This window comes from Podarcis tiliguerta (genome assembly GCF_965153285.1).
Source record: "Podarcis tiliguerta genome assembly, chromosome: 2".
NCBI lineage: Eukaryota > Metazoa > Chordata > Lepidosauria > Squamata > Lacertidae > Podarcis > Podarcis tiliguerta.
The window spans coordinates 18973922-19000642 of record NC_139535.1 but is presented as its reverse complement, the minus strand read 5'-3'; the positions used below and the strand labels follow the sequence as shown (position 1 = coordinate 19000642).

General features: G+C 45.8%; 1 protein-coding gene and 1 long non-coding RNA gene across 3 annotated transcripts in view; one reads left to right on the top strand and one right to left on the bottom strand.

The window, feature by feature from the left end:
* The window catches only part of LOC310671182, a 361314-nt gene that overhangs the window by 304281 nt on the left and 30312 nt on the right, over nt 1-26721 (top strand). The gene's annotated exons all lie outside the window — the stretch shown is intronic.
* CCDC51 (coiled-coil domain containing 51) lies at nt 9831-26629 on the bottom strand. Of its 2 annotated transcripts, none has more exons than XM_083426344.1 (4): nt 26432-26629; nt 24492-24843; nt 21711-21875; nt 9831-10657 (listed from the first exon to the last, which is right to left on the bottom strand). In XM_083426344.1, the coding sequence occupies exons 2-4, from the start codon at nt 24759-24761 to the stop codon at nt 9887-9889; spliced, it is 1206 nt and encodes a 401-aa protein (XP_083282470.1). In that variant the 5' UTR covers nt 24762-24843; nt 26432-26629; the 3' UTR covers nt 9831-9886. The 2 variants fall into 2 exon arrangements, with proteins under 2 accessions (XP_083282470.1, XP_083282469.1); XM_083426343.1 differs by lacking the exon at nt 26432-26629 and adding an exon at nt 26171-26305.

The following is a 26721-nucleotide window of genomic DNA, read 5'->3' as shown; positions in this document are numbered from 1 at the left end:
TAACCTGAAATTGTTCTTAACCTGAGGTACCACTTTAGCTAATGGGGCTTTCCGCTGCTGCTGCTGCCCCGCCGCCACACAATTTCTGTTCTCATCCTGAAGCAAAGTTCTTAACCCGAGGTACTATTTCTGGCTTAGCAGAGTCTGTAACCTGAAGCGTCTGTAACCTGAAGCATCTGTAACCGGAGGTACCACTGGTATTTTAAAACCCTAGATGACGTAGGTGTAGCCAGGGGGGGAACTACTGCCACAAAAAAATCAGGAAAAATCAATGCAAATCTGAGGTTCTGCGCCCCCCGCCCCACAACCTAGCACCCATGCTAAATGATTCCCCCGCCCCCAATCTTGGAAAAAGCTTTGCCTGTTGAGCATCTGCTTGCTCTCGAGATAGATACAGTGGTACCTCGGGTTAAGTACTTAATTCATTCCGGAGGTCCGTTCTTAAACTGAAACTGTTTTTAACCTGAAGCACCACTTTAGCTAATGGGGGCCTCCTGCTGCCGCCGCGCCGCCAGAGCACGATTTCTGTTCTCAACCTGAAGCAAAGTTCTTAACCTGAGGTAATATTTCTGGGTTAGCGGAGTCTGTAACCTGAAGCGTATGTAACCTGAAGCATCTGTAACCCGAGGTACTACTGTATTAGAATTGCAGAACCATTCCTATTGGGGAGTGAGGCTGGGGGAAGGGGAATGAGTACCCTCATTTAAGAACTTGTTTTTTTGTGCTGGAGAGTTCTTCCCCCTGCTGGTTCGCAAGATGAATGTGGTCTGGTAGCGGGAACTCTTGGCGAGCCCAGGAAAGATTGGTTTCTATCAGGGGGTAAAAAGGAGGATGGCTGAATATCTTCCAGGCAGCCTTCCAGCAGCCACAAAAACCTCCCCCAGCTTGCCCTCTCCCAAATTAAACATGGAAATTAGTCAGTTCCCTCATTAAAGGCACCTGGGAACTAGAGAGGGCTTTCATTGTTTCTATAGTTTCTTTTTTCCCCCGCAAAGCCGCTGCCGTGCTGAATAAGAGGCGAGTCCGCAGCCCTCTCCCACAGCTCGATGGGGGATTCTTTTCGGGCCTTTGGTTTCTGCTGGAAGGCCAGAATGAGGCCAGAGTGCGACCCGATTGCAGAGCCGAGCGCTAACAAGCAGGGCATTCTTTCGGCTTGGCCAACGCCGGTCTCAGTCACAAGGCAATTATGACCTTTGCTAGCCTAAAAGAAACAGCTCAGTAACCCCCCAAAAAGAGCTGATAAATAAAACCCCCACAATTCCGGCCGAGTTTTACAGGGGATTGTTTCCAGCTTCCTCCGAGACCAAAGTGTCGCAAGCGTCGAAAGAAAGCCACCATTAAATTAATTATTAGAGCCCTTGAGGGGGATGTCAAAATTTCTTTCTAGGAAGCGTTCAGGAAATTGGCATACGGAGCGCTAGTAAAGCCAAACCCTTAAAACACTTTTGTGGGCCTGCCTGCTTTGTAACAGCGGCCTTGGGTTTCTAAATAGGTCCTTTGTCATCCGAGTTTCTCCGTGGTTATGACCAAGGGGTTTCCCGAAAACAACCTTTGGAGAGATAGTTTGAAAGGTTTGTGGGTGACCAAAAAAATAGAATAATTTAAAGGGAACAGCAAGCTGGTCAAGGGATTTTAAAAAAGAAAGAAAGAGATGAAGGTAAATGGCAGGCTGCAAATTCACCAGGAGCAGCTTTTCCTGGCATGTCAATGCAAGACTGGTGGAAAGCATCGCTTTGTGGATGTCTGCCTGTCGGATCGTGGTTCAAGCTGCAGGAGATAGAAAAACAACAGTATCGACCCTGAAAAGAAAAGAAAATAAATTAAATGTGAGCACAGAAGCAAAAGTCAGTTTGATATACAGTGGTACCTCGGGTTACATACACTTCAGGTTACATACGCTTCAGGTTACAGACTCCACTAACCCAGAAATAGTGCTTCAGGTTAAGAACTTTGCTTCAGGATGAGAACAGAAATCGGGTGGCGGCGCAGCAGCAGCAGGAGGCCCCATAGGCTAAAGTGGTGCTTCAGGTTAAGAACAGTTTCAGGTTAAGTACGGACTTCCGGAACGAATTAAGTACTTAACCTGAGGTACCACTGTATATGAACGCTCAGGGTGGCATGAATCTGTCCTCACATAGTCCTGTGCCAAGCAGTTCAGTGCCAACAATTTTAAATTAAACTGAGATTAAAAATATTGTTATTGCACTACACGTAATAAAGATTTATTAAGGGTAAACAATGTAATCAATATTTTTATTACACTGCACATTAGCTTACCGATGCCGGGATGCCAGTGCTATCAGTAACTGTTTCTCCTGAATGGCTCCCAGCACCACAATAGGTGATAATACAACCACCTCAACCACTCAGAGCTACCCCAGGCTACTGGGTCAGGTGAGACAAGAAGCACCCTGAACATTCAGTTCAAGGCATAGCTCCAAAAATTGGTCCACAAATAAGCTGTTATACCAATATTGTTCCCCGAGTGTTAATATGATTTTTCATTTTTTGCCTGTGAGCACTCCAGCAGGATCCCTCTCCCTCATTTATTTCATAGCATTGTAGAGTCGGGAGGGATCCCAAGGATCATCTAGCTCGCCCCCTGGAATGCAGGAATCTTTTGCCCAGCATGGATCTTGAACCCACAACCCTGAGTTTAAGAGTCTCATGCTCTACCGACTGAGTTATCCCTTCGTCTATGATCAAGCTTGAAGCGCTGACCAGTGACACGGACTTCTCGGTAGCTTCCCCGTTTATGGAACACCCTTCCTGGTATGGAGTATATAGAAGAGCTGTAGCTCAGAGGCAGAGCACCCGCTTTGCATGCAGAAGGTCGCAGGTTCAATCCTTGGTGTCCTCCCAGTAGGGCTGGGGGCGGGAGGAAGTCTCCTGCTGGTCAGTGTGTAGACCAGCCTTTCTCAACCTGTGGGTCCCCAGATGTTGAACTACAACTCCCATCACCCCTAGCTAGTAAGGCCAGAGCTCAGGGATGATGGGAGTTGTAGTCCAACAACATCTGGGGACCATAGCTGTCAATTTACAGATTTGAAAATAAGGGACCAGTAGCCTCGAAAATAAGGGATCAGCAGCCAAAATAAGGGATTTTGCTTAGCTTATACAGAAATCCGGCACTGATGGATCCATGCTGCTTTTGCTGCGACTGACTGTTTTGCAGGGGGTTGGACTAGATGATCCTAAGGGTCTACAACTCCGACCAAAGAAGAGCGGCAGACAAATCTGATGAACGACATCGAGATGGCAAAGCTTACAGGCAGAATTAGAATCCAGGAAGAGGACCTCTTTAATAAAGAATGGGGAAAGTTTATAATTTAGTTGAAAACCTATTGTAAGAGTTACATTGGTAGGATTGACAGAAAACTTGTAGTAAAAAATTGAACTATGGATGGACAAATGATTTATAAAAATAGAGTTATGAAAGGGATGCAGAGGGGGAAATCCCTACATTAAGGTGCTCCACTGGTTGGAGGGTATGCTAAGCAGCACGTTGGGGATGCCGTCGTCCTGGTGCAAGGAGTTCCATCGGCCCTTCCCCACTCGAGAGAGAGGGAGGGAGGGAGACTCTCGCCCATGCCGCCTGTGAGCCCGGCATGAGGTGGTAGTGGCGCTGGGGGGGCCACTGAAGCGCCGCCCTTCTGCATCCCTCCCCATCCCCTCCTCTTCCTCCTCCCTCAGGCCGCCTCCTCAGGCAGCCACTGCTGCCTCCGGCTTCCCCTGGCAGCACAGCAGAAGTCTCGCAAGAGAGGGGCTGCCTGCCCACCCGCCGCCACCTCACGACGTGCCCCTGAGAGGGAAAAGGGGGAGATGGAGATGCAGCAGCTTGTGTGCGCTCTCTCTCTCGCGGCAGAGGACCCCGAGCCGCTGCTTCCCTCCCAAGCCAGGCGAGCATGAAACCCGGGAAATTTAAGGGACATCATCAATAAGTGACAGCAGCGGGACACGGCGCTGGGATAAGGGAATTTCCCGCCAAATATGGGACGGTTGACAGCTATGCCTGGGGACCCACAGGTTGAAAACTGCTGGTGTAGACAATAATAAGCTAGATAGACCAGTGTGAGGCAGCTTCCTATGATTTCCCCAACTCATTCGGGAGGAATTTTAAAACACGAAATATACTGGGTTACATCCAGCTTTCCCTGTCTGCTAGCACAAGGGCTCTTGAGTTAATGGGTGGTTGAGATTTAATGCTGGGCAACTGAGAGGAATCTGATGCAACAGCTGCGCTAGCAAAAACTCCTTGCACAATCAATGTGTTTTTAAAAACCTTCATTGGAGGTTTTTAAACAGAAGTTGGATATCCAACTGTTGGGGATTCTTTAGGTGTGGTTCCTGCATTGCAGGGGGTAGGAATAGATGACCTTTGGTGTCCCTTCCCATTCCACAATAATTTGAAAGTTACCAGCACTGTCTTGTGAAGCAACGGTCCGCAGCTGGCGCAGAAAATTTCAAGTATCCCACTAAGTGTGTTTAACTTGGCGCCACGCTGGATGCAACCCACTGATCCTGGCAACCATTAACTGATTACCTGTAAGAATACTTGGCTGTTTTAAAATGCTTTTAATAGTGTGTGTGTGTGTGCGTGCGTGTTTTAAATGGGATTATTCTTTGCAGCTCCACGCTCCTTTGGGAGGAAGGGTAGATGGACAGAAATCTAATACAATAAATAAGTACATTTAAGCTCAGATTAGGAACACAGGAAGCTGAGTCAGGCACTTTGCTCCATCTAGATTGGTATCGCCCACACCAACTGGCAGCAGCTCCATAGGGATCGTGGCAGAGAGTATTTCTCAGCCCTACCTGGAACCACCGGGGATTGACCTTCTGCGCGGAAGGCAAATGTTCTGCCACTGAGCTACTCCTCTCCCCTCAGCGATCACCAACTGTAACGTTCTGCATCCCATTGCCATTCAACTCCCACCTTGCAATTTACTCCTTTATATGCCTGCCAACTAAGATTTCACTTCATGCATCTGACAAAGTGGACTTGAATTCATGGAAAGGGATCCCTGACCATTAGGTCCAGTCGTGAACGACCCTGGGGTTGCGGCGCTCATCTCGCTTTATTGGCCGAGGGAGCCGGCGTACAGCTTCCGGGTCATGTGGCCAGCATGACTAAGCCGCTTCTGGCGAACCAGAGCAGCGCACGGAAACGCCGTTTACCTTCCCGCCAGAGCGGTACCTATTTATCTACTTGCACTTTGACATGCTTTCGAACTGCTAGGTTGGCAGGAGCAGGGACTGAGCAACGGGAGCTCACCCCGTTGCGGGGATTTGAATCGCCAACCTTCTGATAAGCAAGTCCTAGGCTCTGTGGTTTAACCCACAGCGCCACCCGCGTCCCTATTCATGGAAGCTTAGGCCGCAATAAATGCGTTCAAGCCTTTTAAAGTGCCACAGGGCATCCTTGACTGTTGTACATTCTGTTGTGGCTCTTGCCCCATTCCTCCCCTTGGTCTGTCCAGTCACCTTGTCTTCTTGTCTATTGCAGTGGCAGAAGGAAGGAAGGAAGGAAGGAAGGAAGGAAGGAAGGAAGGAAGGAAGGAAGGAAGTCCTGCTTACTTTGGATCATAGGAGAAGAGGGAGAATGGGCTTTCAGGACAGAACATAGCCGAAGCTTTTTCTGCTGCTGTGGAGCATTATAGAGACTCCCGTGAAGGACTGGCTCCACCATGAGGCAAAGAGGCTGCCCTTTTCCCCTTGGAATTGCCTCTCAGAACACTTAATTATTACTATTAACTATTATTATCCCACCTCTTCCCCAGATCGTGACTCAAGGCGGCTTACACATATAAAGCAGTACTGTACAGGTAAAATGGATAAAGCTAAAAACGTGTAAACTATAATAGTTAAAAAGCAATTAAACTACAATAGATTTATTTTGCAGAGTTGCAGAAACGAAAACAGTAGTTGTTACAAAGTACCTGGTTCTCAAACTTAATCTGTTCCGGAAGTCTGTTCCAAAACCAAAGCTTTCCAAAACCAAGGCACACTTTCCCATAGAAAGTAATGTAAAATGGATTAATCCATTCCAGGCTTTTAAAAACAACCCCCAAAACAGCAATTTAACATGAATTTTACTATTTAACAAGGCCACTGATCCATAAAATGAAAGCAATGAACAATGTACTGCAGTCACACAATCAATCAACCAGTCATCAGTAGCTGAACTGGGTTCCACACAGTCACGAAAACAGAACAAAAAAGCTGCAAAAACAGAAACACAAAAGAAATAGCAAAAACAGACAGACCGCAGTGTAACACTCAAAACGGAAGTGTAACACTCAAACGGAGTAGGTTCGGCTTCCGAAAAAAAGTTTGCAAACCGGAACACTTACTTCCGGGTTTGCAGTGTTTGGGTTCCAAGTTGTTTGAGTACCAAGGCGTTTGAGAACCAAGGTACCACTGTACTTGCATGCAGCCAGACAGAGTCTTGCAAGGGGTATGGCAGGTGCAGACAAGCACAACTCCCCCTGCACCACAGGAAAGGTCGGGCCATGTGAAGTGAAAAATAAATTGGGGGGGGGGGAGTGCGAGGCAGGGATGGAGGTTTGGCAGCACACGCTCCCCCTGCAAATGTGTATGGACTGGCCTCACTGTGCTAGAGCTGGTCCCAGGCCCCTCCGCCTAGCCTAGCCTACAAAATGGTTTTGAAAATAAAAGGGGGGGGGGAATAATCCCATCCATGCAACCCGTCATGAAGGGTAAGAGAGCTGAACAGCATAATGGCAGCTGAAGGGATCAAGGGTATGAAGAAGGATGGCATATGAGCCCGAGGAATGAACAATACAGGCACAATTATTGACTATTGAGATCCAGCGCTGAGGGCCTTCTGGGGGTTCCCTCATTGTGAGAAGGGAGGTTACAGGGAATCAGACAGAGAGCCTTCTTGATAGTGGCGCCAGCCCTGTGGAAAGCCCTCCCTTCAGATGTGAAGGAAATAAGCAGCTATCTTATGTTTAAAAGACATCTGAAGGCAGCCCTGTTTAGGTACGTTTTTTAATATTTAATGCTGTATTGTTTTTAACACTCAATTGGGAGCCGCCCAGAGTGGCTGGGGAAACTCAGCCAGATGGGCGGGGTATAAATAATAAATTATTATTATTATTGAGAGGAAATCGGCAAAAGCCAGCAGAGATCAGGTGCAGATGTTTAACCTTTTAGCACACAGCTGTACATATACACAGAGAGCCAAGCTTTGGTCAATCATGAACTGTAGCAGCCGAGTGTGAGTTCGACAAAAGCTAGGGGATAATAATATTAATAATAATAATTTATTATTTGTACCCCGCCCATCTGGCTGGGTTTCCCCAGCGACTCTGGGCGGCTTCCACAAAGACCAAAAATACACTAATATGTCATACATTAAAAACTTCCCTGAACAGGGCTGCCTTAAGATGTCTTCTGGATGTCAGGTAGTTGTTTATCGCTTTGACATCTGATGGGAGGGCGTTCCACAGGGAGGGCGCCACTACCGAGAAGGCCCTCTGCCTAGTTCCCTGTAGCTTTGCTTCTCACAATGAGGGAATCGCCAGAAGGCGCTCGGCGCTGGACCTCAGCGTCCGGGCAGAACGATGGGGGTGGAGACGCTCCTTCAGGTATACTGGGCCGAGGCCGCTTATGTCAGGTCACTTGTGTCAGGTGACAGGACATGGGTGAAGGGGCTTTCAATCCTAGCACATTTCTGGGTACCAACAGGGCAAGCTTTTCCTGCCTCCATTCTGAATCTCAGTTGCTCATTCTGACCCAGCCAAACGGCCCTTTCATTCTCTCCATCCTGCCCTCTCTGCACCTCAATGACTCAACCCAGCTTCCTGGAAAAGACACAGGAGGAGCTTAGCACACCCACTGCGAAGGTCTGTTGTCCCACAAGAAAAATCGGTTAGCTGCGAGAGCTGATAATGGTCTGAGCAACCCCGTCTCCCTTTGTCTCTGCTATAAGGGGGGGAAACCCCAAGCTTCTGCTGCTGTTTGCGGTGGTGGAAGGGAAGCAGGGTGTTAGGCCGCCCTCTGCTCATCGCGGGAGAAAATGGCTGAGCTGCCTAATGAAAGTCCCTGGGGTTTAAGGGCTCGTAGCTGTAGGGCTGAACGTTGCCCAACCCCACAGCAGTGTCTAGGGCAGGACTACAGCCTAGCACGTGTGTACTTGTTAACGCCCTCTGAAAATCTTTATCCCAGGCAGCAGCAGGATGACTCTTCAGAATAGAATTGTTATGAGTTTGGGTGTGGGGAGGTAAGCTGTATGCTGGATCCTTCTAACCCCAGGATCCAACAAGTGTTAAAATATAAGCCAGGCTAGATTCCTGTGTTGAGGTGATCACCTGGGTAATGGGCCATTTCGTCTTCCAAAGCAAGTACAGTGGTACCTTGGGTTACATATGCTTCAGGTTACAGACTCAGCTAACCCATAAATAGTTAAGAACTTTGCTTCAAGATGAGAACAGAAATCGTGCAGTGGCGGCACGGCAGCAGCGGGAGGCCCCATTAGGTTAAGAACAGTTTCAGGTTAAGAATGGACCTCCAGAATGAATTAAGTACGTAACCTAAAGGGAGAAACACGCTAAGAGGAAGGCACGCTTGGCAAACTCTCACCGTGATCAACTCCTGCCCGGAAACCTATGTCCCCACTGTGGAAGGACATGCGGATCCAGAACTGTCCTCCACAGTCACTTATGGAGTCACTGCTAAAACCGTGTTAATGGAAGACAATCTTACTCAGCTACGAGTGATTGCCAAAGAAGAAAAGAATGGGCCATTAAGAGAACAATGGAAAGAGGGCTCTGTGCAAGATTGCAAGTGTCTCTCCGGTTTCAAAAGATGTGTGGTAAGAAATCACACAGGTGCGGTTTTCTTCATCTCTTGCATTCCCATGTCAGGAAAAGGTGCATCTGGAGAATCCTGCTTGTGAAGGGAGGGGAGGAAGAAACTTATTTTTTGAAAGGTGCATGAGCCCCCAAGGTTGCAATGCCTCCCTCAACTCAGAGAAAGAAGGACAAAGCTAAAGTTGAGAGTTGCAGCGATGTGACCTAGAATTACAGCAGCAAGCTGGAGAGGGAATGAGTCAGGGCAGTGTTTGATTTTTGTTTGAACCCAGGGCTGCGGCTATGGGATAATCAAGACCCTTTTGGGGTGTTAATGCTGTGAACCTCTCCATCATAGGCTCAGGCTGTCTATATGTGTGTAAATAAACCATATATCATAAAGACACCGCAGTTTCCGCTGTCCCTCACTTCCAAGAGGAAACATGAACCCTGGGGAAATGCTTGCAACTGGAATCTTGCACCGTTTGGAGATTGGATTGGTATGCAAAAGTATGTTATGGCACAGCTGGCATAGCTAAGAAGCATGTGTGGGCAGGTAACAGAAGATGCCTGCAGAGAAGATTAGAAAGAAAAGAGGCATCATACACCTAGCAAAACCCAAAACATCCGACTAACCAGCTGGCAGATTTCATTTTAGAAGATACCCACGTTAGGATTTCAGAAGATACTGCAAGGCAGATTCTGGGAAATTGCAAAACCCGCATCCTTGCTAATTTGTTCTTTAAAAGTACATCAAGTAAGGTTTTGCTAGCAGCCGTTTAAAAGGCTTATCCTGTTAGGATAACATAATATGGAAGCTGTTTTACCCTGCCTCTGTCTCCTCACAAAAAGGAACTTGCAAACTTCATAAGCAGTCCAGAAAAGAACACAAGAAAGAGATACAGATTGTATGTCTCACCACAATACATTTGCACGCAGCTCTAGTCTGAGGTACAATTTCGGGAAATTGCCTTCAAAAACAACCACACATTATCAAGAAAAAACCGTCAAGACTGAAGGGTGAATGACTCTTTATTACTCCAACAAATTATTCTTCGCTGGGCTGCGGGCTAATTCCCCTTGAGGAGGACGTAGAGCATGGGGAATGTGATAGCAAAGACAGTACATGTGAAGGCCGTGCTGTAGATGGAGTTCCTCTTCATTTGCGCTTCCAGTCTCCTTTCCGTGTTGCACAGTTCCAGAACCACGTCTTCTGCCTCAAAGGTCTGGCTGCTCCCCTCCGTCGAAGGACCAAGCAGTGCTTTCCTCCCAGGTGTGGGCTGGGGTCCCCTTTTCACGTTCTGGACCTCGGCGGCCATTTGCCCTAAACTTTTTTCCAGGCTGCTAAGCTGCCGCTGCAAACTCTCAATGAAGGAGCTCATCTGTTTGGAGTAGCTCAGCTGCTCCCTGACGGAAACTAAGAGAGGGTCTGTTTTCAGAGGAGTGCTTTTGGCCGAGGAATCCCCCGTCGCTTCCTGCGAGGTCACGGCCACCGCTTGTAGGATGTCCTTCAGGTTGGCAACGAGGTCACTCAGATCCCTCTGCTGGGAGTTATAGGCGGAGGCCTGCTCCCTGATCGCTTCCTGAAGATTGATAGGTCCCTTTTGTGCCTCAAAAACTAAGGCTTTCAGCTCCTGCAGCCTAACTCGGTTGACGTAGGTAGAACCCAGGACGCCAATAATGGCCCCCAGCACTGAGCCAATGATAGACCAGTTCTTGGTTTTCTCTGCTCGCGTCCGCTCTTTCTCGTGGCTTTCCCTCACGGCAGCAGAGAAGACGGAGAAGGCTTCCCGCTCAGACTCCTCCGCAGTTTGATAGGTGCTCCGGTACCGCTTCTCTTCCTGCAAGGAAAACACACAGGCCTTGTTAAAAGAACAGCATGTTAGGTGCCGGAAGCACCTCGGAAGACTGGTATAATAATAATAATAATAATAATAATAATAATAATAATAATAATAATAATAATAATTTATACCCTGCCCTTCCCGGTTCAAAAAACTGGGCTCAGGGCGACTAACAACAAATTTAACACAAATTGATGCAACAAAAAACAACATAAAATACAGTATAAAACGTGAATAACAATAAATTCGGAATTCAAAAATCAATTTAGGGGGGAAATGCATCCAATAAACATTAGATGGCCACCAGGGCTAGCTGGCTGAATTAGTCCTATTTGGGCCAGCGAGGAGACCAGGGGAGAATTAGCTGTGGGATCCCAGAGCGGGTAATCTTCATAAAAAGGGGAGAGGGAGGGAAGGAAGGGAAATAAAAGATCAGGCTAAGTTCAAATTGAAAGCCAGGAGGAATAGCTCTGTCTTACAGGCCCTGTGGAAGGAAGTTAAATCCTGCAGGGGGGGAACCAGTATGTGGGGGGAACCAGTGAAATTTATAAAATATTACTAGAAATGGTGGATCAAGTAGATCAATTTAAAGAGGTGTGGGAAAAGGAGACAACAGGACAAATAGATAGTCAAGGCTGGGGGAAAATATGGGAGAAACGTACGTAGAAAATGTTGTCTATAAGAATAAAAGAAAATTATTATTAATTAATTTGGAGATGGTATTTAACACCAGTCAGATTAAACCAAATAAGCAAGGAATATTCGCTGTTATGTTGGAGGGGATGCCAGGAAACAGGGAATTATGTTCACATGTGGTGGGGGTGTAAATATGTACAGTGGTACCTTGGGATACAGACGCTTCAGGTTACAGACGCTTCAGGTTACACACTCCGCTAACCCAGAAATAGTGCTTCAGGTTAAGAACTTTGCTTCAGGATGAGAACAGAAATCGTGCAGCAGCAGCACGGCAGCAGCAAGAGGTCCCATTAGCTAAAGTGGTACTTCAGGTTAAGAACAGTTTCAGGTTAAGAACGGACCCCCAGAACAAATTAAGTTCTTAACCCGAGGTACCACTGTACAATATTTTTTATTGGCAAAGGGTGTTTAAGGAGATAACCCCATCAATTTATGATGGGGTGGAAGATTCGCAGGCTATGAAGTACTCACTCACAAATTTATTGACAGCTGAACGAATTATGATAGCTAGGAAGTGGAAGGGGCAAGCAGAATACAAAATGGGAAAATGGCATGAAGAGGTGTGGGGTACAGCTGTTAATGGTAAATTAACACGTGCCATTAAGGTAAGACCGGGAATATGCAGGAGAAATGATTTTGAGGAGATATGGAAGGTGTTTGTAGAAGTTGTACTGTTAAAACGGAAAGGGGTCAAACCATCGCTAGAGGTGTTGAAATTTTGGGAGGTTGGATAGTTACAATGGAATGGTCTCGGTGGTGGGGTGCACATTTTTATTCTTATTCATTTATGATTATTACTTTGTAAAAATATATAAATAAAGGAAGATCGTATGTGGCATAATCTGCCCCAGGATGATACTGGGGTTGCCAGCTTTTCACCACTCCCTGCTTCTGTGCCTTTAACAAGAGCTTGATGTGTGCAAGAATGCCACAGCGTTCTTGTTTTCATGCCAGGAACTGCTTTGCCTGTCAATTTCTCCCAATCAAGACTGCTGTCAAAGCTGTGGCTACAGGAGGTCAACCGCATGTGGATGTACAGGAAATAGCTGGCTTAAGTCTTTTTTTTTAATCTCTGGCAGAAAAGGGGCTAGCAAGATCCTCCTCTAGTGAATACTGGGGGATTACAAGGGAATATGACATCTTTGCCATCCCAGGCAGTAGCAATATAAAATGCACCATTTGTACCCTGGCTCTTTATCCTCAAGTCCACAAGCTCTGTTTGCACAAGCATTAACATGGCTCAGCATCACCCGCTTCATTCTCGAAGGGAATGTTCTCAAGATAAGGCTAAGCTAGACTGCGTGGCGTTAGCGAAAACAGTGTGAAGGGGAAAGTCTTCTTCCCTTTATTTCAGCGAAGCTCCAAAATGAAGAAATAAGTAGAAGGAAGAACAAAACAGTGTTCTGTTATCAAAAGAATGTGGGATTCACAATATACAAAATACTGCTCCAAAGCCCCACAAACCCGAGTGTGAAAAGATGAAAAGGTTTTGGGATTCAATATATAATGAACTGAAGAAACTTTTAAAGTATACATTCCCGAAAAAGCCAGAGGCTTTTTTATTAGGGATAATAGGGGAGGAAATAAAAAAGGAGGATCATAAATTATTCCAATATGCTACAGCAGCAGCTAGGATCATTGTGGCTCAAAGGTGGAAATTACAGGAGACCCCAACGGTAATGGAATGGCAGGCTAAACTTTTTGAGTATATAGAATTAGCTAAAATGACTTACAAAATTCGAGACCAAAAAGGGACAAAGTTTGAAGAAGAGTGGGGTAAATTTGTTGCGTACATAAGAATTAACTGTAGAAGTTTAAGAACTGTAGCAGGGTTAACATAAATCCTGTGATGTGTATAGAAGGTGAATAAGAATCTGCAAGATATATTAAGAAAACCAAAGCAGGGAAGGAAGTAAGTCTGGGCGTGAATATACGCAGTGTAAATAAGACGACATAAAAGGATGACTGTAAAAGACTGTTTTTTTGTTCGTGAAAAACTCAATAAAAAGCAACAAAAAAACAAAGCCCCACAAACCCACCTGACACAATCAATAAACAATGGGAGAACGACACAGGCTACGAAATTAACCCCACCCAGTGGACTAGAATGTGGTCTAAACCTTCCTTTAAATCCATATCAGCGGAAAGAAAAGAAGAAGAGTTTGGATTTGATATCCCGCTTTATCACTCCCCGAAGGAGTCTCAAAGCGGCTAACAATCTCCTTTCCCTTCCTCCCCCACAACAAACACTCTGTGAGGTGAGTGGGGCTGAGAGACTTCACAGAAGTGTGACTAGCCCAAGGTCACCCAGCAGCTGCATGTGGAGGAGCAGAGATGCGAACCCGGTTCCCCAGATTACGAGTCTACCACTCTTAACCACTACACCACACTGGCTCTCAGAACTCACCCTGAAACTCACTTACAGATGGTACCTAACACCACGGAAACTGGCGCTGATGCGCCCAGAAACTTCACCAAAATGCTGGAGAGGGTGCACCTCCACAAGCACATACCTCCATATGAGGTGGGAATGCCCCAAAACCCAACTCTTCTGGACAACAGTATACAATAAATAAGCAAAATAACTAAATGGGGACTAGAAGTCACCCCAGAATTGGCCCTACTGAACATCTTCCAAGATAAAAATGCCCATTCACACTATAAAGAGCTCATAACCCACCTACTCTCAGCGGCCAGAAGCATCATAGCCAGACACTGGAGGGACCTGTCAGGAATAAACATGCAACATGGGTACTAAGTAGTATGGGAAACTGCCTTACTAGAAAAGCTAACCAATAGACTGAAACTGACATGGGGAGAAATAGAAGAAGACAGCTTTACTCCACTATGGCTCCCCTTTACCACATACACAACCCAACAAGACAACAACATGAACCCGATGTTAGAAATCCTCCTGCAATCATGGGATTTTTGTCTATCACATGACGGTGTATGTTTTGACTCCACAGAGCGGGAAGTGACGGAGATAGGATGTTTGTGTTACTGTGTTCCGTGAAGTGGGACTATTGTCCTTTGTTTTTTCTCTTTGCTGCCTGATGCTAGAGAGAGAGGGAGCCACGTTGAGGTGCTCTGTGTTATGTTTATACGTAAATAAAGTAGATTAGCCAAAATGCTGAGCTGCTGAGGTCTGTTATGCAAGCTGCGAAGACTCTGCGGATCCCTGAGTGTGCCAATGTCTGTTGGCATCGGTCGCTGTGATGTTCGGGAAGAAGAAAGCTTTTGAAGCTCCCGAACGATTGACCAGGAGGGAGAGAACATGCCAGTTGGGCATGTGTCTCTGCCAGGGTTCTACTCGTGTGTGGGCCGAGCTCCTGACACCCACCAACATCATACGATTCAATATGGCTAACTTAACCCAACAACCCCGCGCACAAACAAATCCCACTGTCGCCAACCAAAGACAATCACCCTAGGCCGCCCCACCTCTCTCACCACCAAGGGGAAAAAACAAGCAAGCAGAATGAAAACCTACCCAAGTGACACAGACACAAAGACCCCACACATACACTAAGTAAAAGAACATAAGCTTTACCACCCCACCCCTTCTCTCCCGTCCCCCCTCTTTCCCCCCCAACCCTATACTGCATATAACACCAATGTCTCATGACAAATGTAACTGATCTGTAGAAAACACACCCTGAAGAAAGAGAAAGAGACGATGCGTGTGCTTTTGTAAAAGAGGAGAATCCTTAATCCAGTGGTACCTCAGGTTACAGACGCTTCAGGTTACAGATGCTTCAGGTTACAGACTCCGTTAACCCAGAAATTGTACCTCGCGTTAAGAACTTTGCTTCAGGATGAGAACAGAAATCGTGCTCTGGTGGCGCGGTGGCAGCAGGAGGCCCCACTAAAGTGGTGCTTCAGGTTAAGAACAGTTTCAGGTTAAGAACGGACCACCGGAACAAATTAAGTTCTTAACTAGAGGTACCACTGTAAATAAAAATAAAATAAAAAAGAATGTGGGATTAAAAACAGGAAAGTAATCCCTGGATAAATTATACTCCCTTCCCCCCCCTTTTAGACCAGGGGTGTGGATATTTTTGCTGTAGAGGACCGTGTGGTGGTCGGTGGGTGGTCAGGAGACAATGGCAGTGACGTGACAAAGGTGTTTTTTCCTCGCTCTGTCTCTTTCTGTCGCTCTCCGTCCCTCCCTCCGTCCCTCCCTCCCTCCCTCCCTCTCTCTCTCTCTCACACACACACACCCTTGGCTGTGATGTGAAGGCCCAGTGTCATCCCTGAATGCCTTCCTCTTCATTGCAACCACGCTTCTTCCAGCCTCTTCTGACTTGTGATACTAGCGTACAAGGCAGCCTTGGAAATTACGAAGTTGTCCAAGTCTTTAAATAGACTGTGCATTGTGCTGTTGATTTCGGAGAGCTTGGTCTTTAGTTCTCAAACCGGGTCCCCCCAACTGACAATAATCTCAACGATTATGAGAAAAACGAGAGAACATGCAGACTGTCCCCAACCTAAGGAAGACACGGAGGGCAAGCTCAGGCAGAGAAGGAGGAAGGGCACGGAGCTGAGAAAAATACCCTAAAACTGCTGTGTGTTATAAGTGGTTATTATGAAAGGAAGAGGTAATGGGCAGGGCAGAGGAAGGACCTGCCTAGATTTGAGGGAATCCTTGTAACAGTACTTGGAAGAGCAGGGATAGGGCTCCCTCTTACTAGGCCCCAATGGCAGCTTCTTTCCATTGCCCCATAGAGTTCAAAGGGAGCCACTAACAATGAAACCTGCCCCTACCTGCACAGCCCCCACCCTGTAGCCCCATGCCTTGGTCACACATAAGAGTCATAGCTGGCAAGTGTCCCTTATTTGAAGGGACAGTCCCTTATTCCAGCACCATGTCCCGCTGCTGTCCCTTATTGATGGATGTCCCTTAAATTTCAAAGGAAGCAGCTCCTCTCCCTCCCTCCCTGCTGGCCAGGGAGGAGGGAGGCTCCAACTGTGTTGCTTGGCTGTGTTGCTCACCCAATAAGAAGTCTAAGAACGACTGGAGGGTGGAGCTTGCATGCCTTGTGTGTGGCTAGTTAATGCAAGCTGAGGGGGTTTTTGAATGCTGGACGCCATTTTGTTGCACGTGCTGCTGCAAACTTTGCAGTGCAAAGCCAGGCCTGGGAGCCATCTTAAGTCGAGGCTGCATAGGCCTTGTGGTGCATGTGATACAGATTCTATTCAGTTGAACCTCTGGTGACGAAGTTGGTTGGACAGTATTCTCGAAGCTACCAGCATGAGTTTGACCAGACTGCAGGAGGACAGGAAGACTGGAGTGCCTGGAACAGGTGAGGCTGCAGGTCCCTTATTTTGGCTGCTGGTCCCTTATTTTCAAGGCTGCTGGTCCCTTATTTTCAAATCTGTAAGTTGACAGCTATGATAAGAGTGGCCAAGAGACAGGTCCCAGGAAGCTGTTTTTCTGCTATAAATTATTACCAAACAATGGGGGCATCCACTCTTCCCCCGTCCTGAGTTTGGCCCATTATAGCAATGACTCTTTCACAAACCAGCTTCATGTTGGTACTTTCAGGCCCTGCATTTGAGACTAATGCAGAATGCCTGCAAAAAATAGATCTGCGCAGCTGGGGAGGAACTCGCATCTGCTTGACTAGAAAGAAATGTCAACTAGACTATCGGGATCCCAGCTCTCCCCTCTTTTCTCATGACCACTCTTTTTCCCCAGGGAGCACAGCACAGCCCTGGGCTTTTTAAAGAACAACCTCAACGCACAGATGGAAGCGAAGGAGAGGTTGGAACCGCTCCACCACAAACATAAACGACACAGAAGCAAGGCAGGCTGCAGTCCTGGGCGGACCACTGGTCCATGCTCTCTTGCAGTTTCCTCTGTAGTTTTCCCTGGCAATATCAGGACACGAGGAAACCATTTACCGAAACCCATAGCCTGGTGGCTCGCTGGCTCAGGCTATGAAAGCCACATGGCCAAGGAGGTGAATGCTGCAAACAATAAGGAGAAAAGCTGCTCCTGGGGGAAATGTTTTTCCTTTCACATTCCAGAAACACTTCTTCTGAAACAGCTTGTGGAACTCACAGCCACATGATGTGGTAATGACCAATGGGCTTCTAGGCAGCTTAAACTGTGAGATCCAGTTCATGCTTATTAGAGAGGGGTTAAGTGTTACTGGATATGCTTTAAAGGCCACAGGTTCACACTTGAGTATTCCCAGGCAGGGCTGGAAGAGACATTTGCCCGAAATCCTGCAGGGCCACTGCTAGTCAGTGGACACAGGGCTGAGCTTAGATGGACCAAGAGTTCTGACTTGACAGGCCATTCCTCCCTAGAAGTTAAGTCACACTGGGTGGCATTCAGAGGAGACCCACAATGGAATCCATTAACTATGTTGGGTCCGTTAATTTCAATGGGTTTACTGTGACCAGTCTGCAAAGGGACTCAACACCTACTGAGGATCGCAGCCTCAGAACAATGACCAATTCGTGGTGGTTAGGGTTGGCCAAGCGGAATTGCCACATCTATTAGCAACACACCGCTTCACACACCAATCGCTGGGCAGACAGAGGTAAAACTGGGAGAAATCTGGTGCCTTCATGTCTTACTCGTCCCAGACGTACCCAGCTGGACATGGCAAGAAACAGGATTCTGGTCTCAACGGAGCCCTTAGTCTCATCCAGCAGGGCTTTATTTCAGAAAGAGACACGCAGCTTATCCTCTTTCAGAAGGGAGAGATTAAATTTCCTAATCATTATTATGGCATATGTGTATTTATAGTGAAAAGGGTTATGTAACCGAACCTGTGTAGCAAGTCCTGGCCAGCCGTCAACTATGATGTAAAGAGAGGCTCATTCTGGAATTATGCTAGCACAAAAAGAAGAAAGGGAATTTTTTAACAGTATTGCATTCTTTTCGCCTTGCTGCAGGGCACGAAGGGATGAAAAGATCTTGTTCAAACTATCCCTCTGCCTGCACATCGACAGAGCTAAAACAAACAGACTCCGGGAAGAGAAGGAATGTCAGGCCCACGGAAAACGTTTCTTCCAAAAAAAGAAGAGTTTTGTTGCAGAAGGCTGGCGAGCTGGCAGGAAGGCAGGACACAGGAATCAGAGGAGAGGGGGAACCCATGTTTTAAACAATATCCTTTTTCAGACAAGCCAATAACAAATCATTTTAAATACATCCGAAGCAGGAAACCAGCCAAGGAAGCAGGCAGATCATTAGATGACAACAGGTTTGCTGGAGCTGGGATGAGGGACCCTGCTGGTGTTGCTGGACTGCAAGGCCCATCATCTTTGACCAATGGCCAGGCTGGCTGGGTCTAAAGGGAGCTAGAGTCTGCCTGGAGGACTGCAAAAAGTTTCCCCATGCCGGTACTAAAGGAAGAAGCTTAATCGTTTCCTTCAGTAGTCGCTGTGCAATATGCTGGAAAGATACTCGCCCCCTGAAGCCCAGCCCCACCAGCGTGACTAAGTCAAATGGAAGTGAGAAGACAAGAAGTACAGTGGTACCTCGGGTTAAGAACTTAATTCGTTCAGCAGGTCTGTTCTTAACCTGAAACTGTCCTTAACCTGAGGTAACACTTTAGCTAATAGGGTGTCCCGCTGCCGCCACATGATTTCTGTTCTCATCCTGAAGCAAAGTTCTTAACCTGAGGTAATATTTCTGGGTTTGCTGAGTCTGTAACCTGAAGTGTCTGTAACCTGAAGCGTCTGTAACCTGAAGCGTCTGTAACCCAAGGTACCACTGTACTAGGGCAAATCGGCAAGGTAAAAATTAACAGCCTGCTGCGTGTGATAGCATACGCTCAATAATTCTTAACAGAAACATGTGAAATGGCCCATTGCCTGAGGAAAAAGAAAATGTGCAGCTAGTCCCTAAAACCAGCTTCCTCCAGGACTGGAAAGTGCTCGACATAATGCAAGTTTTAAAGAAGAACGGTGGGTGGAGTCAGAGGCAAAAAAAATGTTACCTTTGTATAAGAGGCTCGTTTCTTCACACATTTGCCCATTTCTCTATCTGCTGCCCAGCCAGGCAAGAAAGAAGCAGTAGCAGAGTTCAAGGAAAGGGCAAAAAACACTCAAGGAGGGTGCAAAGGAGGGCTGGTGAAGGGGAGGGTCTGGGGAGAGCCCCATGGGTCAGATGGAGAGATATGGAGGGTCACTTTTAGCCCCATGAAGAAGAAGAGTTTGGGTTTGATATCCCGCTTATCACTACCTTAAGAAGACTCAAAGTGGCTAACATTCTCCTTTCGCTTCCTCCCCCACAACAAACACTCTGTGAGGTGAGTGGGGCTGAGAGACTTCAGAGAAGTGTGACTGGCCCAAGGTCACCCAGCAGCTGCATGTGGAGGAGCGGAGACGCGAACCCGGTTCACCAGATTACGAGTCCACTGCTTGGCCTCAGGTTCCCCACCCTTGGTTTCAAGATTAGAAACATACTGGAAACTGAATGCTGGGGTTTTCAGGATTGCCATTTCACCAATTTCTATCCAAATGCGATTTTGGTTTTAAACGCAGTCTAGAGTAGTCTCTATGGGAGTATATTGTATTTAATTATGGGGTTTTTAGGGGCTAACCAGGCTGGGATAGCTGGGATAACAGGCATGTTAGTTTTTGAATGTCTGATGTAGATTTTTTCAATTTCGTTCTTCTGTATTGGACAATGGCAATAAAGATTATCGTATCGTATCATAATTTCTGCTCTTGCACAATGTAGTCAGGGGAATGGGAAATGAAACACCAGCAAGCCACAATAGGCTTTCAGAAGCCCTACAAAATGGTTTTCCTGGTTAGAGTTATCCCAGTCTAGTTTCCGCATTAAATAGCTGGAGGGAGCCTCCGCACTCTTAATATTCACAGCCTCTCCTCTAAGGAAGTACTTGGGTTTTGTCCTCCAATGGGCCAAATCGGCTGTCTAGGATCTGCACAGTTAACGCTTCAAAGCCATTCTTTGTTCTTTGGCCCAGAACCAGACTGTACCTCCAGTAAGGATGTCCTCTTCTACTTTGTAAAGCAGACAGCTGGTGCTACATATATAACAACGTGATAAACAATTATGCCAACCCTTGCCAAAATATTCCGTACCCTGCAAACCAAAGGGGCTCACTGTCCTGGGGCTGCAGAGCGGAATTAAAAAAGAAGCATGCTTTGGCCCCAACCACTGGCCAAGGAAATAAGGGCCACAGAGTGTTGCATCCTCGGCCTCCCATGAAAAAACAACACGGCAAGGGGAAGGCTACTGTGGCGCCATCCGCTGGCCAAGCAAGGAGCAGCTGCAGGGAACTTGCTTCCCTACTTCAACACTGGTCCTGGGACTACAAAACTGAAGGGAAGTTTACTGTTGTCTCATCCATGCCACAGTGGCGCTATTGGTCAGTGCATCTGGTTGTTAACCAGAAGGTTGGTGGTTCAAGGTTACCCAGGGACAGCTGTGGGCAGGATTTTTGCATTGCAGGGGTTCGGATTAGATCAGTGGTTCCCAATTAGGGGTCCGGGGACCCCCTGAGGGTCCGCAGAAGGCACCCAGGGGGTCCACGGCACCATCTCTTGCTGGGGGACTCACTTACCTTGTTAACTGTACCACCTCAGATTACAAGTAAGGAATAGCAATAGGCCTATAGGTTTATAAATCATTGAATGTGTTAATACAAATGGATGCCGTTAATACCGCAGTTGTTATATAAGGGATTGTTATTTTGACTGGAGTGCAACTGAGATGAATAAAAATTTGGAATACAGAAATAAAGTACTGTATTTTTCCATATATTACATGCCCAGTGTATAAGACAACCCCTATTTTGGGGTACCCAAAATTAAGAAAATGGGGGGAGATTACCCAGATTAGTTAAGTTTTTTGGGGGGGGGGGCACCGCATGACCAACGGTGCCAATCCTTTTGAACGTGGTGATGTACAACTAACAAATCTATCTGCAGAAAAGCAGAATGCCCAGTGTTCAGCTGAAACACGCTTCCTTGCAAATGAACAGATAAAAAGAAAATAACGCCACCGGAACATATTTCTAAAATCCTATTGTTAGATAACTGCCATTCTGCATGCAGAGTTTTAATATGCCTGTGGTGGTTTGCCGATCACCAAAACTCTTGGCAGGCCTTTCAAAAAACAGTACCATCAGAAAACGATTTTGGCCCAGAGCCCTAATTTTAAAAAAACATAAAAGTAGTTCAACAACCATCAGTATCGTTGCACCTGCTGTTCTAGCAACCTTTAGTGCTTTTACATTTTTAAGTTGCGTTTTAAGAGGCGGTTCCAAAAGGAAGAGCAAAAAGTGCCTTCGATAAATAAATGAAATGAACAAGGAGAATCCCAACCCTTTCACTCCGCTCCCGGACTCTGAAACACTCTTACCTGCAGTAATTTGTGCTCCAGAGTCGCTAGTTCCAGATACTGAATGTCGTCACGCGAGACTCGGTCTAAACGGTCCCGGATTTCCTTCAGTTTGAGCTGCTGGGCCTCCCAGGTTTCCCGAGATTCTCGTACAATCCCACGAGCGACCATGAACCTTTTTTCGGCCTAGAATAGGATGGGTGGACAAGGGAAAGATGAACTTGCCATCTACAAGTTTGGCAGCCTAACTCTCTGAAGCTGGAGCGCTTGTATTAAACAATTGTTATCCACTCTGTGCCAGAGTAAAAGACAGAAAGGAGGGGAGTCGATAGGTAAAAGGAGGACATGCTTTCTTATTTAATTAAAACGTGTTTATTTAAAGCAGCCTTTCTCAACCTGTGGGTCCCCAGATGTTGTTGAACTACAACTCCCATCACCCCTAGCTAGCAAGGCCAGAGCGCAGGGATGATGGGAGTTGTAGTCCAACAACATCTGGGGACCCACAGGTTGAGAACCACTCTCCGAGGTCTCTGATGAAACACAATTTTTTTCTGGCCACATGCTGGCAGTTTTTTTGTGTGTGTTTTTTAAACTTTATACACTCATACAATGGACTGCCTCATTCCAGCCAAATCTGATTACTCAATTTATTTGGCCCTTTTCCTCCTCCTTGTGCCCTTTGGACTTTTTCATTTCTTTTTTTTTTTTTGCTGTCCAACTAGGATTAGTTGTTGGTACCTTTATAGTAGTCTTTTCCAAATTGATTTTATATTTTATGTTCTGTACAGCTCCCCGCCTCCAGGTTTATCTTCTTGTCCTGATACCTTTTTTGTATGTACTGCTATAAAATTTATTTATTTAAAACATTATTAGGAATTATAGGTACCGACATCCCAAAAGATCAGAAAAGACTTGTTATGTATGGGAAAACAGCTGCTCGGGTGATATTAGCCAGCGTGGATAAAAATAAATGATTTTTAAAAATAAAAATACTGGATTTTTTTTATTTTAATCAGATTTTTTTTATTTAAATCAGATTTTTAAAATAAAATGCTTTTGGAGGAAAAATCTTTGTAAAGATAGTTTTCTATCTGCGACATTATAGTCCAACGGCTATTCATCAGGAAATAAGGATTTGTTTAAAGTTTTTCATGTGTGCTAAAACCCAGTCTAAGTTTTTTTTAAAAAATTGTTTAACCACATCGGTTAACAAACATGGATACATATGCTATAATGTTATTGTTTTAGTTAAATACATTGTTTAAATGGTTATTAAGGAAATGGTTATTTTTCTCCTTCCAATTAAATACAGCAGAAAAGTTGTCTGAATATAAACAATGATTTCATAATTATCTGCCTATGTATTTCTGATAGTATAACCAAATCAGTCATTTTTGATGTAACTGTAAAAAACTGCTCTGAAAATTTATTATTCCAAAAATGAAACCTTCCTCTGGTTGTAAATATTAAGAGGATGTCAGCAAGGTTGAACCTTTCTGTAAAAAAATGATTTAAATCAAGTCTTACTGACTAGTGATTTAAATCAAGATTTAAATTGATTTGATTGAAATCAAATCCACCCTGCTATATTAGCCCAGAGATGGAAATAAGACAAAGTCCCTACTAGGAAGGAATGCAAACTAAACTGATGGACTATGCCAAAATGGCAAAGCTGATTGGAAAACTCAGGAACCAAGAGGACAAAAACTTTTTAAAAGAATGGGAAAATTTATAATCTATTTAGGAGACCACTGCAAGCAGATGGAAACATTAGCAAGATTTTAATCCCACTTGTAATGTAACAAACACCATGGATAATATGGATTGATACAAAATATAGATTATGGAATAATATGCTGTTCTTAATGTTGATAATAAGACCCACGGAGGGGGTGGGGCGAAGTCGTGAGATTCAGAGTAATCTGCACATATGAATATGTATTTGGCGTATTTTAATTCTACATTTGTAAAACCAATAGAAAATTATTTCCAAAAACCCCTACAAAAAACATGATCTTCTCATCTTTCCTCAGAAAGTCTGCTAACACACCACATCAATTAACCCTAGACAAATTAAGAGCAGTAGGCTTAAACAGCAATAAAAAGAGGTACTCACTAAATACGTCAAGTCAACTAACAACAGTAAAAGAAATCAGGGATGGGGAAACCTCTCAGATATTGCTGGACTACAACTCCCATCATTCTTGAGCACTGGTCATGTCGGCTGGAGTCAGTGGGAGCTGTAGTCTGACAATATTTGCAAGGACTACAGGTTCCCCATTCCTGAATCATAACAACAGAATAAGAGTAAAAATGCAATTTATAAAAAGCTAGGAGGGAAATCAAGAGCACAGGGTTAACAATGGAATCAAAATGCACCCAATATAACAGGCATAGGCAAATCCAGCTCTCCAGATGTTTTGGGACTACAACTCCCATCATCCCTAGCTAACAGGACCAGTGGTCAGGAATGATGGGAGTTGTAGTCCCAAAACACCTGGAGGGCTGAGTTTGCCTATGCCTGCAATAAAACAACTGAAATAGCTTCCAGAAGTATTTAAAAACTTAACCAGAAGCTTAAAAAAGGAAGGCAAAAGGCCATTAAGCACGTAGCGAGATGACTGTTCTAGAAAAGGAATGCAAAAGCAGGGTAGACGGGTACTGAGAGGGGCCTCTCCTTAGTCCCAGCCAGATGTATTTCAGAGAACTTGCTAAATCTTAAATAAGCAGGCAAGTCTGTATAGCAGAATGCAGACCTTCAGATACATTTTATCCAATATGTACCAACGATGTTGTCATTACCTCTGTCACGTTTCCCTGGGCCTCTCGGACTTCATTAAGTCCGACAAATTCCTCGTACTTGTCCCACCAGCTCTGGGAGGTTGCAGAGATTCTCTGAATGGCGTTTCTTCCCAAAACTTTCCCAGCTTCTGATAAGCGATAAAGAACATTTGTAGCCACTTCCACAGCTGTGTTGGCTTCAGGCCTCTTGGAAGCTGGAGAGCAGTAGGCTCTCACTATATGTAGGCGCATTTTGTGATTCCTCAGAGCTATCAAATTGTGATGTTGCATGTTGTTGGCTCATGGGTAGAAACAGACACCATATGACACGTCATCAAAACTGACCATAGATTCCAAGCATGGTGGAAAATATCTGCAAGGATACAGGTGCAAAGAAGGAGAAAAACAATCACTCAGAGCCATAAACAAACCTCTTAAAACAATGTCCCTTCAATGCAGAATGGCCATTTCGGTAAGTATTTAAACTGACTTTGCAATATTTAATTGCCACTTTCACTTCCAGGATCAGCAAATGTTTTCCTTGAACACAGAGAATTACATGGATCCACAGCATGCTTCGAAGGGACCAAAGCAAAAACAGTCTTGCATCATAATTTTTTCTTTTGCAATTGTCCAAATGATCACCTAAACAAGGGATGGGGAACCTCCTCTTTTCCAGATGTTTACTGGACTCCCAACACATATCAGTCCCAGCCATCCTGGCCTATGATCAGGAATGACCAGATTGTAGTCCAGCAACAGCTGGAGGGCACTAGGTTCCCCATCCCTGCCCTAAACGTCAATTCCTGGTTAATAATGCCAAATAATGCTGAATAAATTGGACGGGGTATAGTTTAGCGGGTTTTGTGGGGGGGAGGGATTTGTTGCTGGTATTGATATTAATTTTTTGTATCTTTGTTTTAGATCTTATTTACCGGTATATGTTCAGTTTGGTTGTGGGAGGTTCATTAAACTGCTCCAGTAAGATACGGGCAACTGTGTGGCCCTCAGCGCAGCGGTTTAAAGGAGCTGCTCACACTTTTGGAGAAAGAGGTGACCTCACCCTCACCTGTGAAGGCGGAGGGAGCCCTGCAAACTGAGTCTGTGACAGGAACAAGCTGCCTTGTCTCTGACACCTCGTGGTCCAGGGACGAGGCAGCTTGTTCCTCCCTTTCAACGTTGCGATGTATCACCAGATTGCGATGCTGAAAACCTGACATGGCCCTGCCCTACTAGCAACTGCTGCAGCCAAGCTGTTGCCTGAGATATTGCCCTGCTTTCCTTTGGACCACATCAGTAGGGCCAAGTGGCCTTGTCGTCTGGGCAGCTCAGGACCTCCAGACACACTGCCCAGGCTTGTACCTCGGGGAAGTCACTTTGGTGCTGATAAGTCAGCGGTTTGACTTCACCCTGGAGGTGCACTCCATTGTCAACAACAACAACTGCTGTAAGCCACTTTGGAAACCTGAAATTTAATCAAAACAAAACAAATTAAAATAAAGAAAAGAAATCCTTCCAGTAGCACCTTAGAGACCAACTAAGTTAGTTATTGGTATGAGCTTTCGTGTGCATGCACACTTCTTCAGAAACACACGAAAGCTCATACCAATAACTAACTTAGTTGGTCTCTAAGGTGCTACTGGAAGGATTTCTTTTCTTTTATTTTGTTTCAACTATGGCAGACCAACATGGCAACCTACCTGTAACTGAAATTTAATGAAAGCATTTTAAAAAGTGGCCGTCCCTGTTCCCACTTTTGAGTAGCGAGGGGACCTTTGGGTGCTGGTCGGATTCCCAGCCCACTCGGCACCCCCAGCAGTTCCGGGCTCTGCTCCTGCCCCGCCTTTTCCTCGGGGGCGCTGCTCCCCTCCTCTCCCCGCTCCCTCCCTTCTCGCCCCACTTTTGCTGTATGGCAACAGCAGCAGGGCAGGGTTTTGCTCCCGCTCCCCAACCCCCCTCACCTCTCACTCACTCTCTCTGTCTCTTTCTTCTTCCAACTCTAGCTCACAGTCTAGGATAGGAGTTGCAAATGCCGGGCAAAGAGAAGCTAGAACACCATGACCAAGTCCGGGCGGATGTAATGTATGGGGGTCGCTGGAAATAGACGTCCAAGATCCGCGCCTGTAGGGATAGGAAAAACGTAGAGTGACACGCATCCCGAAAGACGGGTAAACGGAAGTCGTCATAGGCCGTGGTTCGCTAAAGGACGCAGAGCGGTGCCACTCTACCCTCTTGATATCTCTATGGTGAG

Coding starts and splice junctions, on each gene's coding strand:
- CCDC51 (XM_083426344.1), bottom strand. CDS start 24,761: ATGCAACATCACAATTTGATAGCTCTGAGGAATCACAAAATGCGCCTA. Junction 21,876..24,491: donor CCCAGGGAAACGTGACAGAG/GTAATGACAACA, acceptor ATCCTATTCTAG/GCCGAAAAAAGGTTCATGGT. Junction 10,658..21,710: donor TGGAGCACAAATTACTGCAG/GTAAGAGTGTTT, acceptor TTTTCCTTGCAG/GAAGAGAAGCGGTACCGGAG.